Source organism: Ylistrum balloti, unplaced genomic scaffold, assembly GCF_031769215.1.
Source record: "Ylistrum balloti isolate Yb309-2 unplaced genomic scaffold, AGI_CSIRO_Ybal_v1 Utg369562, whole genome shotgun sequence".
Lineage (NCBI taxonomy): Eukaryota > Metazoa > Mollusca > Bivalvia > Pectinida > Pectinidae > Ylistrum > Ylistrum balloti.
This window is the reverse complement of record NW_026781862.1, coordinates 884498-897741: the sequence shown is the minus strand read 5'-3', so window position 1 is coordinate 897741 and position 13244 is coordinate 884498. Positions and strand designations below refer to the sequence as shown.

General features: G+C 35.8%; 1 protein-coding gene across 1 annotated transcript; it reads right to left on the bottom strand.

Annotated features, from left to right (window-relative positions):
* Positions 1 to 232: 232 nt before the first annotated feature.
* LOC132548093 (nuclear cap-binding protein subunit 3-like) lies at positions 233 to 13242 on the bottom strand. Its single transcript, XM_060211950.1, has 12 exons — positions 13024 to 13242; positions 11921 to 11983; positions 11277 to 11374; positions 10761 to 10918; positions 9836 to 10162; positions 7492 to 8000; positions 6657 to 6846; positions 5907 to 5978; positions 5574 to 5601; positions 4578 to 4735; positions 3981 to 4368; positions 233 to 3388 (listed from the first exon to the last, which is right to left on the bottom strand). Exons 1-12 carry the CDS (start codon positions 13240 to 13242, stop codon positions 3115 to 3117), a joined length of 2484 nt encoding a protein of 827 aa, XP_060067933.1. The 3' UTR covers positions 233 to 3114.
* Between the last annotated feature and the right edge of the window lie 2 nt (positions 13243 to 13244).

Below are 13244 nucleotides of genomic sequence, written 5' to 3'. Positions count from 1 at the left end.
CCTGCCCCTAGGTTCTAAACCTACTGTTGATACAAAATTGTTCCCCTTCACAAATTGTTCCCTTCGCAAAAGGAATTTACTGACCAAATTTGATCAAAATCCAATTTATCTTTCATGACTTAGCAGCGATTTCTAGAAAAAAAATGTGGACAGACAGTCACCCCACCATGCCATAGGTTCAGTTTGATCAGCCTGTTTAGCCAGGTGAGCTAAAAACAATAAAGAAATCTGGTCAATGATTAAGGCCAGTGGGCCTTGTGTTTATTCCTTAAACCAAGAAATTCATAGCAATGATGCTTAAAATATCTCAAAGTCAATGTGAGACTGACTGGTTATAAAATCTTAGTACATCTTTCCGTAAAAATAATTTATCATCCCAAGAGGGTGCTTAAAATGAAACAATGCTGAACTGTTGGCTACCTCCTTCATAATCATGGTAAAGACATCCCACCACTAGTTCTTGGCAACGTCTGGCTTAAAATGACACACAAATTATATACAAACTACATTTATTTAATAAATAGAACTTCATTTTTGAGAGAAAGTGTATTATCACATGAGGTTGGTATTATGATTCCTATTTCATCTTACTTAATGATTGCACATCAGAAATTGGAGCAAAAGTTGTCAAATGTAACAAATCAAATCAAATGCAAAATGTCAAAATTAAACAACCAGAAAACATCAGGAAAACATGATAGCCACAGCTTCTATGTAATCCATCTAACCTAGATACAACATGATGTTAAGCCAAATGTGTTGGTAGGTTATCAAGATGTGATATTGATTCAGAGCAAAATGAACAAAACACCATTCAGTGGTTAACACTCCAGCCTCAAACACAGTTATTGCTGACTGAAGTTCAACCTCTGAACACTCCAGCATCTGACACATATAGTCAAAGTTTAATCCTTCAACACTCCAGACTCCCTCACTGATAGCCAAGGTTCAACCCTTCAACGATTCAGACTCTGACACAGACAGCTAAGGTTTAATCCCTCAACACCCTAGACTCCAGCAAAGATAGCCACGGTTCAACCATTAACACCTAGCCTAAGATACAAATGGCCCAGGTTCAATCCCTTAACACTCCAGACTCCAACACAGATATCCAGGTTCAACCCATTAACACCTAGCCTAAGATACAATTGGCCCAGGTTCAATCCCTTAACACTCCAGACTCCAACAGATATCCAGGTTCAACCCATTAACACCTAGCCTAAGATACAAATGGCCAAGGTTCAATCCCTTAACACTCCAGACTCCAACACAGATATCCAGGTTCAACCCATTAACACCTAGCCTAAGATACAAATGGCCAAGGTTCAATCCCTTAACACTCCAGACTCCAACACAGATATCCAGGTTCAACCCATTAACACCTAGCCTAAGATACAACTGGCCCAGGTTCAATCCCTTAACACTCCAGACTCCAACAGATATCCAGGTTCAACCCATTAACACCCTAGCCTAAGATACAAATGGCCCAGGTTCAATCCCTTAACACTCCAGACTCCAACACAGATATCCAGGTTTAACCCATTAACACCCTAGCCTAAGATACAAATGGCCAAGGTTCAATACCTTAACAGTCCAGCCTTCAAAAGATACATGGATAGCCAAGGTTCAATCCCTTAACACTCCAAGCTCCATCCAACACAGATAGCCATTCCAGTTGCTGCATTTTAAGTGAACATGCTTGATATTTATCAAAAGTAAAAACTGGTTTGAGATGGCTGTTACACGGTCTATGCTATAGTAATAATGAAAGTAGGGTTATGAATGTAAAATTCCAATGCAAAACAGAACATCTACACATTGACATTCACAAGAGTGCAAAAATTTAGCCATTTGGCATATGACTAGAGGTTAATGCCTGATAAAACTTCTGCAATATCCTCAAATTGCATTGATCGAATGAATTATATTTTTTTCCTGTTTGTTAAAATGCTAGAACTTTAAAAATAAATCCAAAATCACAGCTTTCATAAGAAATCATAGTATATGTATACATATTTTAAGACGTGTACATATTTCCAGAAGTCTTGCAGTTTAGGCATATACATACATTTATATATCTTACATCAGTAAAAAGCTGTAAGTTTGCATACAGACAGTATTTCATACAAGAGGCCCATGGGCCTTAATGATCACCTGAGCTTTTCAGGTCTTTGGACAGTTATAGAACCTGTTCATAAGTCCCAGCGTTTAGACAGACAGAGCAGAACTGATATTTGCATACTTAAAGTTTTTAAATGGAACTGATAACGCTCTCTGTTAGAGTAGCTTTGCATATTTTACTCCTGTGACCTTGAATAAAGGTCAAGGCCATTCATTTGAACAAATGTGATAGACCTTCATCCCTTCATTCTAGCATGCTACAGGCCAAATATCAGCACTCTTGGTCTTTTGGTACTGAGGAGAAGTCATTTAAAAATTTTGACATATTTGATACCTGTGACCTTTAAAGTAGGTAAATGATATGGAAAAACTTTGTAGAATCCTGTGTATTTTGTTAATTGAGAAGAAGTTATTTCAACAGATTTGACCCCTGTGACCTTGAAAGTGGGTCAAAGTCATTCATTTTAACCAAGTTGGTTGCCCTTCATCCCATGATGACCATGTCTGTTTAAAATACAACTAATAACTTGTCCTATAAAACACTGGTGACAAATAGTCTACATTTAATGGTATTTCTCAACCTGTTTACAAGATGAGTAAAATCACACTACACTCCATCTTAAAAACTTAACCATACAAAGATATTTAAGTTAACTGGTGATTTGCTTGACTAAAATCTCACAAACGAATGCAATTCTTGAAAATTTATACCCATTAAAAAGTACCTTCATCATCATTTCTGATATGTTTGTCTTCTTGAAAATCTTCTTGAAATCCTTTCTTATTTAATCATACAGTAACATAAACAGTCATAAATCATATATTTTGCCTCTAAAAAGGCAGATTTTTTTAACACATTTCCTTTTAAATATCCAACACAAACTCTTTTCAAGCAACAAACTTTCACATATGTCTGCATGTCTTCCTCAGCTTGATACACTGTTTACCCAGACATTCAGTCCTCCAGTATAAAACAACAACCCCACAATAACGTCAGTCATACACTTCTATCCTCATACGCTGATATTTTGAATTGTCTTTGCCTCCATTTTTCCGTCGTTGGAGTTTACTACGGAGATCATTGCCACTCCTGTGAGGTGACCCATCCATGTAAGCACTGCCAAATGTCCTGCCCACACTACGGATCTTCTGTCGCGCATCCTGTACACGAGAAGGAGGCGGACTGTCGTCATCATCAAGCAGACCAACTTTTCTGTCTGTCTCACGGTCAGCAAAAATTGTTAAGTCAATATCACTTCTTTTCATACTGTAAGAGAAAAGTTTAAAATATACCATACAGGTTAGTGACTTTCAGAGCTTTCAAAAATTTAAAGCAAACAAGTGCTCAAATTCAACATAAATTGAGAATACTCCTAGGAATTAATTTGGAAGTATACCTTTTGTAGAAAAACATTTCAATGACTTGTTAAACGAAAACTTTCATTCCAAGGATAACTCTGTGTTATGAAAACATATTACTGTGTCATATATCTGTCTAGAATGTTGTAAATGAGAGTGGCAAATCAACTCCAATAGTGCCAAGGGAATATAAGTCTTTAGTTTTGAATGTTTTCATAGGATCCTCCTCTCAAATGCCTGCTTAATACACCTTCACTTTCAGGTTCAAAAATACTTTCGCAATTCCAAATCTCAAAACTTCTTAAAAAAAGATGAAACTTCAATATTTGAGTCCATCAAAAATGAAGTACGTGTTATGATTGAAAACTGAAAGCTGATGATTCTACTGTCCCAAACCTACTTAACAATTCAGAGCATCTGAACAAGTTGAAGTTATTCAAATAACAGGTTCAAAATAAAAAAACAATAATTGGACACATATATATTTATATCTCTCTTACTTTTTCGCATTCCTCTCATCCTCGATGTCATCTGCATACATCCTCATACTACGTTTCCGTGGTGGTGAAGCTAGGAGAATATCCAGTTCCTTCTCCATCATGACTGCCTCCTCATCCACCTCCTTCACCGGTGGCTTTGTGTCAGCTGTGAGGTCCAGGAAATCATCGTCATCCTCCTGTTGTTTTACCTGGCGACGATCTTCCCTTGGTCGGACATTCCTTGGTCGAATATCTCTTGGTTGGATATCCCGCTGGCGGCTAATAGGCTGTACCATCTCCTCAGATTCGCTGTCTTCTATCTCTCCCTCCTCCATCTCGTGCTGATCCAGATTAACCCGCTGGCCTGTCAGGCCTGCTGTGATGTCTGGTTTCACTTCCTTGGCAGCACCTAGTCCCAAAATGTCAGAAGTAGCATGCTTAATTATTAATCTTTTATTACACATTTCAATCAATTTTTCAATGTAAAAAATTACTTTATTTCTCTTAAATCATGATAATTATCAACCATATTAAAATCACAATGTTTGCAGTCTTCGTTATACAATTAGTGTATGTATTTCCAAGTATCATTTTTATACTAGTCAGTTGATATCTTACCAAACTCCTCAATTTCATCCATATCCACATTTGCAGTAAAAGATGAATCCCCAAAGATGTTGACATCATCATATGTAATAGTTGCACGCTTGGCTTGTATGACAGCCTTAAGGTCCTTAGCCTCCTCACGCTGCTGCGTCACTCGCATCTTCCTCTTTCTGTTTAAATTGGATCAAAAGCAATATTTCTTACAAGTAAGAAATCCAGTTACAGGTAAAATGTTATCCTCTTGACTTTTTTCTTTTTTCCTATACTTGATATTTGATGAATGTTGCCCCATTTTGTGTTCTGACTCATATGCAGTCCTAGGGGAACATGGGCAACACAGTTCATGAAGAAGTAGATATTCTGGTTATAAAAACATGTAATACCAAGTCCCTACAAAGGACAATCCAGACCAAATCAATCATCTATATGGAAAAAGAAAGATTTTAAATATTTGCTATTATTTCTATCATTTGACTCCAAACTTCTACCAAAAAGAAGACTGGTATAACGCTATCTTACACAATTTCTGTCCTCTCCATCAAATACTAACCCAAACCAGCTAACAATGTAGGTCTAAATCCTTTTTGATTTTAGAGGAACAATGATCTTAAAGATGGACGACTATTACCCTGATCTAACTCCAGCTTTCTGCTCCCATCAGGGCCAAACCTTCGATGAATACAAGAGGTAGTCCAATACACCAAATAATGCTCTAAACCATCTCTAGATTGCTCAGAATACATTTGTCTGTACAGAAGAATATAGAAAATTTATCTTTATTTCCATAATTGGGCAAATACTCTCTTCCTCTGCAAGTGACAGATCCTAAATTTATACAACAGTCCTCGTCATCAACAGATAGTCCAGGTTTTGTCAGAGTCGAAAAGCTATGGAGTCAGTGGAAAGCAAAAGTGGACAAATGGATGCTACGCCATGCATCTATAACAGTGAAATATATTTAGAAAGCAATATTTATATGAATCATAAATAACTTTCATCATTACCAACCTGGAATTGCTGATAAGTCCCGTCATTCCTAAAATAGAAAAAAAAAATTTCATAAAAATGACTTCACTAGATTTACGAAATTTGTTTGACAAAAGGAACGAAATTTTCCTGCATACACCATCTCCTTCTCTAACTTTAAACAATACATTCCTTTAATTTTCAAACAGTAAACAATAAACATCCACTATCACAACTGTTTTCATTCCCATAAACATTCTCAAATTTAACCAATTTGATACTGCTTATATGTAAGTTATTATACACAAACTATACAATAACAGAGTAACAGTTTCTTAAATCTATGCAGAATATTAAGATACAGAAAGCACATACCTCCATAATTTGGATTTCCAAATTTCTTGTAATATTCACTCCTTTTCTCTGCTCCTCTCAATTTTTTATCAGCTGTAACAAAATAAAAACCACATGTTAACCAAGCTGGATCTTTTTACTACTAGACCTCAAAGACTTGTTGGCGCTGTCAAAAGTCCCATTGATAAATCACACAGGGATCATTTCTCTTCCAAGATTTGTGTTCATACACAGTTTTAACAAGAAAAGAATGTATGATTTTCTATCCTTGGGCCTAACATTTTGAATATAAATGGCAACGGACTTGTAAATATTAATACAGGCTTTGAAAGGCTTAGTCAAAGCTTGTCAGAAAGCAAGATAAGATTAGTAGATCCTTCCTTATTTCAGAAAATGAACAACGCTGGTTTAACTGGTGAAGCCAAAAAAAAAAACCAGCCCAAGACTACAACCTGTGCCATGGACCATTATGATGAATCGTTACAACACAAGTTCATTCATGATTTTTACATTATTGCCTCAAAATTTGAGGCTCCAGGTTTCCTATGAAGACATTAAATTTTGTGAACAATCCCATCGCTTCATACTGTTATTTTATGATGACCTTGAACTTAATATCAATGCCTTGAACTTTCACTGTGACTCTGATCTTGCACTAAGGAACACATGCCCTAATACCAATAACATGGCATCATAATTTTGTAACAATAACTGCAGAGATGTTTCAAATTTGTCACAACATACTTTTCATTGGTGCAACATAATGCCCACCTTTAGTTGAGTATCGCAGGAATATATGTTTCGCCTTGGGGATGACCTTGCCCAGTCGCCATTTACCCGGAGGCCAGGGTATATTAGACTCTTTGTGGACCTGAAAATGCTTTCGAAGTTTTGCTTTCTTCCTAGCTTTTTTCTCATTTTTTTTCTTCAGCATATTTTGTTTCTTTTCTTCATCCATTTCCTGCAGAAACAAAATTGTTTATGTAAGTTTATCAATGAATGCTTCAAAATGACTTTTTTTCTAACAATTCTTCTCAACATGTAAAAGACTGATTGATAAAAATTTCCAGTTCATGTAAAAGTACAGTGAAGTTTATGCTCTAAATGGTTTATTTTATTTATACATCATAATCAAATCTACTGTGATTCCTAATCATCTTCTTAATTCTACAGTCAAATGTCAGAAAACAAAAGTTAAAACTTTAAATAATAAATCTATAATACAACAGAGTTGATTTAATCACACTACTGAACTTTGTTTTATCATGGTAAATGTCTGATTTCTATACCAGGTCATTATACAGGTGTCAGAAGGATTTGTAAAGGACAAGCATGTGTAACTACATGACACTTAAAGGTATGTGTGACATTGTGGCAAGAGTGCAATTTCCAAGTATGTATGATAATGTGACGCGACTGTGTATTTCACAGGTAAGTGTAAATATGTGACAAAAGTGTAAGAATAAATATGTGTGACAATGTGACAAGTGAAAGAGACATACGTATGTGTGTCCATGTGGTAAAGGTTTGTGTGACAATGTGACTAATGTGTATGACAATTTGACATATTTTTGTGTCATGTGTGTCTTAAAATTTGGCAAATTACCTCCTCTGAACTACTAGAAGAACTGCTCCCAGATGATGAAGACGATGAACCAGATGATGAGGATGAAGAACCTGACGAAGATGATGAAGATGACGATGATGATGAACTACTAGAACTTGATGAAGAGTCTCTCTTTTTTTTGTTTTTCTTTTCACTACGTGAAGATTTTTTCACTAAGCTGTCTGATTGTTTCTCATTTTTACTCTCTGTCTTTTTACTGTCTTTTTTTACAATCTTTGTTTCACTGATGTTTCTGTTTACACTAACAACACCATCGTCCATCAAATCTAACACATCATCATCCTCCATCTTCTCTTCTTTCCTTTCTTCTGTGTTTTTTGCTTTTTCTTTCTTCTTAGATTTCTTCTTTGTGTCATCATCTTCATCACTTGAAGAAGATGAAGATGATGAAGAGGATGATGAAGATGATGACGAAGAGGAACTTCTGCTACTGCTCCGTCTTAACTTTTTGGTCTTAGATTTCACTTTTTTCCTAGAGTTTTTTTTACCTACACACAAATAGAAATCTGTGTAAATAAATCAGAAATAAACAAATGCAAATTAACAACAAAAATTCTATGTCTTAGGCTCAACATAAAGTTCATTCTTACATGCTAAAATCCATAATTGACAAATACCACTATTAATATATCCATCATTTATTTTCTTTATCACAGCTAACATCCCTATATCCAATTCTATGAAGCCTTTCAATATTTATTTATATCCCGATATCTTCATGTTGCCAAGAAATATCTAGAATGTTGTTGCAGGATAGATGTAGATCCCTAATGGTGAGATAACACCTAAGAATAGGAAGAGTCATGGAGAATGAAAACCTATAATTAACTCACAAGTAGTATCCTAACCAACTCTTCGTGTAATTGTCGAGTTTGTCTACTTTACCTACTAACTCTTGAGACTCCACTTCTCTCTAAGTCACTCAGAAGTTTGTCTACTTTACCTACTAACTCTTGAGACTCCACTTCTCTCTAAGTCACTCAGAAGTTTGTCTACTTTACCTACTAACTCTGAATCCAAGTCTTCACTTCTCTCAAACTCACTCAGGAGTTTGTCTACTTTAACTACTAACTCTCTATCTGAGTCTCCACTTCTCTCTAAGTTACTCTGGAGTTTGTCTACTTTACCTACTAACTCTCTGAGACTCCACTTCTCTCTAAGTCACTCAGAAGTTTGTATCTACTTTACTCTGAAGTTTGTCTACTCTGAATCTCTGAAGTCTTCACTTCTCTCTAACTCACTCAGGAGTTTGTCTACTTTAACTACTTACTCTGTATCTGAGTCTCCACTTCTCTCTAAGTTACTCTGGAGTTTGTCTACTTTACCTACTAACTCTCTGAGACTCCACTTCTCTTTGAGTGACTCTGGAATTTGTCTACTTTACCTACTTACTCTGTATCTGAGTCTCCACTTCTCTATGAGTGACTCTGAAGTTTGTCTACTTTACCTACTAACTCTCTGAGTCTTCACTTCTCTCTAAGTCACTCTGGAGTTTGTCTACTTTACATACTAACTCTGTATCTGAGTCTCCACTTCTCTATGAGTGACTTTGGAGTTTGTCTACTTTACATACTAACTCTGTATCCGAATCTTCACTTCTCTCAAAGTCACTCAGGAGTTTGTCTACTTTACCTACTAACTCTGATCCGAGTCTTCACCTCTCTATGAGTGACTCTGGAGTTTGTCTACTTTACCTACTAACTCTGATCCGAGTCTTCACTTCTCTATGAGTGACTCTGGAGTCTACTTTACCTACTTACTCTGTATCTGAATCTTCACTACTCTCCAATTCACTCTGGAGTTTGTCTACTTTACCTACTGACTCTGTATCTGAATCTTCACTACTCTATGAGTGACTCTGGAGTTTTTTTTCTACTTTACCTACTGACTCTGTATCCAAGTCTTCACTTCTCTATGAGTGACTCTGGAGTTTGTCTACTTTACCTACTAACTCTGATCCGAGTCTTCACTTCTCTATGAGTGACTCTGGAGTTTTTTTTCTACTTTACCTACTGACTCTGTATCCGTATCTTCACTTCTCTATGAGTGACTCTGGAGTTTGTCTACTTTACCTACTGACTCTGTATCCGAGTCTTCACTACTCACCAATTCACTCTGGAGTTTGTCTACTTTACCTACTGACTCTGATCCGAGTCTTCACCTCTCTATGAGTGACTCAGGAGTTTGTCTACTTTACCTACTGACTCTGTATCTGAATCTTCACTACTCTATGAGTGACTCTGGAGTTTGTCTACTTTACCTACTGACTCTGTATCTGAATCTTCACTACTCCATGAGTGACTCAGGAGTTTGTCTACTTTACCTACTGACTCTGTATCCGAATCTTCACTACTCTCCAATTCACTCAGGAGTTTGTCTACTTTACCTACTGACTCTGTATCCGAATCTTCACTACTCTCCAATTCACTCAGGAGTTTGTCTACTTTACCTACTGACTCTGTATCTGAATCTTCACTACTCTCCAATTCACTCTGGAGTTTGTCTACTTTACCTACTGACTCTGTATCCGAATCTTCACTACTCTCCAATTCACTCTGGAGTTTGCCTTCACTTGTTGCAGTATCATAACTAATACTACAGCTGATCATTGCACGTGCAGCTGTCAGTGTATCTTGCCATACCACATTACCTGTAAAATACACATTTATAATAGATTGTACAAAAATGCAGATAAGTAATGTCAGAATTTCCTCTTCTAGATTTTAATTAGTAAGTCTAACGATACTCCATTACTAACTCTATTACAATATAATACATCCTTAAACAGTAAAGCAAATCCAGACTTTATAACTATAGCTTTAATTCACTTAAACATATCTAGAACACTACAGGCCTGTCATCAAATCTTTCAATGTTTGATACAAGGAGATGATTAACAGATCAATGATCTTTTATTTACATTTACATCCAAATAAGTAACTATCGTTGTGTAAGGCAGATCATTCGTGTGAAATTGTGCACAGGAGACCAACAGATATACTGATTTTTTTCCCTCCTAAGGACAACTCCCCGCAGGGTAAGCTCCAGATAAGGAACACTTGTGAAGCTTGAATCATTGCTTCACATTGACTAACTTTGTGATCATATTTGAATCAGAGATACTTTGATACTGTTTCAAATAAAAGTTGCAAGTTTTTACTTATCCATATTTCTGTAGCGTAGCATACTTAATCCGTTCCAGCCCTGTAAGTTTTATCGTAGGCTAGAATTCTAACAGCCATACTTACAGGAAGCATCATCAATCCACTCAATCTCCCCAGGGGAAAATTCCTTGAAGTAATCAAACACATCTTTGCTACTCATGTCATTCACACCACGTATATGAACAGCCTCCAGACGAATCCCACGCTCATCATTCTCTGGTTTGTCTTCATCCAAACCCAAACTAAAACAATTCAAAACAGTCAGAAAGTAAGCCATTGAAGTGCTAACAAATTCAGGGGTTATATACCGTATTTAGGCTGCAGAGAGTTTTGAAATTTAGAAACATTCAATATCTCCTCTAATATGAAACAGAAAACAGATATCTTTATTGGTTAGCAGTCATTCTAGATTAGCATTTTACTTAGCGTTATACCTCAGTGTCATTACTGTGAGTTAATTATATTTGTTTTTCCAATGGATCCCATGTGGTATTGTGTGTTATTATCGCATCTTTACAGAATACTGAAACTGACTGTAAATCATGTGTTATCAACTATATTATATCTATACCATCCCTCATATTGACTGTATTTATCTACCTTCTGTATAGTCGTTTGAGATTGACCACAGATTTCTGTTGCACTTTTTCATTAACACCAAATCTCTTTGCCCTTTCAAGTCTTTTCTTTCTCTCTGTCTGAAAAATAACATTAATCATAACATATTACACATATTTCATTACGATCATAATTTCCTGTAGGAATCACTGCCTCAAGTATTGATCTGCCATAAGTATAGCAAGTCTAATGTCTCACAAAGCTGTGGTAAAAAATGTAGTGAATTTGCTATACATTTTCACTACCAGTACTTTAGGATGGTAATATATACTAGGTCTGTGGATCTCTGAAATTTTCTGAGTTTTCCCTAGATAGGGTATTCTCTCCATATCCTTAAAATCTTAGAAGAACTGTGCATTGTGATAGGTATATATACACTGCTTCCTGGCCTATTCTCACTAAATACCCATTCTCACTAAGGCATGTGTTTCATGGGTATTGGTGAGAAAAGGCTCATGACCAGTACATTGCAAACAACAAGGCTACACAATTATTAAGACTTTATTGAAATATTCTTTCTGATAACAGGCATCTTGACCTATACACTATGTCATAACAGCAGACACAAACTTTACTTTGACATATAACTTACTGTTAAACAACAAATCTGACACATAAATACCTACCTTATCTGTGATGTCTACCCCAGTGATGAAATCTCCATCCTTGTTTTTATAAACTCTCTGTGGCTGTAATCAAAGACATTACCACCTTGTATTATCAAATGATAAAATAAGACACTGATTGTCAAAGCATTAACTTGTAACTTTGCAAACAAAATAACACCAAAGAAAATTTAATAATGTGTAACTGAAGAACAAGGACTTGCATTTTCTGTGATGATTTCATCTCTTAACAAATTTTAACAGGCAGGACACTATTTTGGTAAACTATGAATGTGGCTTTATCTACATGTGCCTGTTAAATTTTGAAACAGACCTAAATGGTTTGGAAACAAAATAACACCTAAGAAAATTTAATAATGTGTAACTGAAGAACAAGGACTTGCATTTTCTGTGATGATTTCATCTCTTAACAAATTTTAACAGGCAGGACACTATTTTGGTAAACTCTGAATGTGGCTTTATCTATATGTGCCTGTTAAATTTTGAAACAGACCTAAATGGTGTGGAGGCAACTTAGATGACCTGCATCTAATAATGTTAACTTTATGTTCAGACCAGGATGGTTAGGTTCATATTCATTGTCTCAAATTATTCACTTCATAAACAAGCAATACAACTAACTAGTATACTTAAATAAAATAACACTGTAATATTAGTAATTATCATCAGTGTCATTTCTTTTTTAACTCTTATTCTATATTATCATAAAATGAGAAGCAATTTGGTAAAATCACAGTTGTCTAAAGTACACAATATACAGACACTTAATAGTGATTTTTACATTTTTCATTGTAGCACGAGTCTGGCATGCAAACAATCAATAAAATAATAAATAATCACTATAATATAGTCATTCCTCTACGCTAAAGGGTTTTTTTTTATAAGGGCCATCAAATTATTTCATTGACAGAATTTCGAACACCTGTACATGTGCCTCATACATGCATTTATCAGAAATGTGTAAACTAAAGAGTCCTAACAACAAACAAATTGAAAGCATCACAGAATATCACAGCCACGTATAAATGTATGTGAATTTATGTCACTAACTATGTCCACTAGTAAGTTAAAATAAACACGAAACCAACATCTGCGTAAATCACCTTTGTTAGAGATCGAGTTTTATTTTTGTCGTTCCTTCCAATGTTTCCCAGACGGACATTAAATTCGACCTCATTATCGTCGCTGTCATCACTTGCGTTGTATCTGTCATCGTCTAAATCCTCTTCCTCGTGAATGGAAACGACGTCAGCATTTTCATCGTCCGATTCTGTGTTATCTATGCATATTTTAAGGTTTGGAAACTTATCAGCTTCCGCCATGT

Bases quoted from the DNA above. Each gene is read 5' to 3' on its own strand.
- LOC132548093 (XM_060211950.1), bottom strand. From the start codon at position 13,242: ATGGCGGAAGCTGATAAGTTTCCAAACCTTAAAATATGCATAGATAAC. The intron at 5,979-6,656 runs GTGGGCATTATG...ATTTTGTTACAG, and splicing joins CCTGCGATACTCAACTAAAG to CTGATAAAAAATTGAGAGGA. The intron at 5,602-5,906 runs GTATGTGCTTTC...TTTCTATTTTAG, and splicing joins TGGAAATCCAAATTATGGAG to GAATGACGGGACTTATCAGC.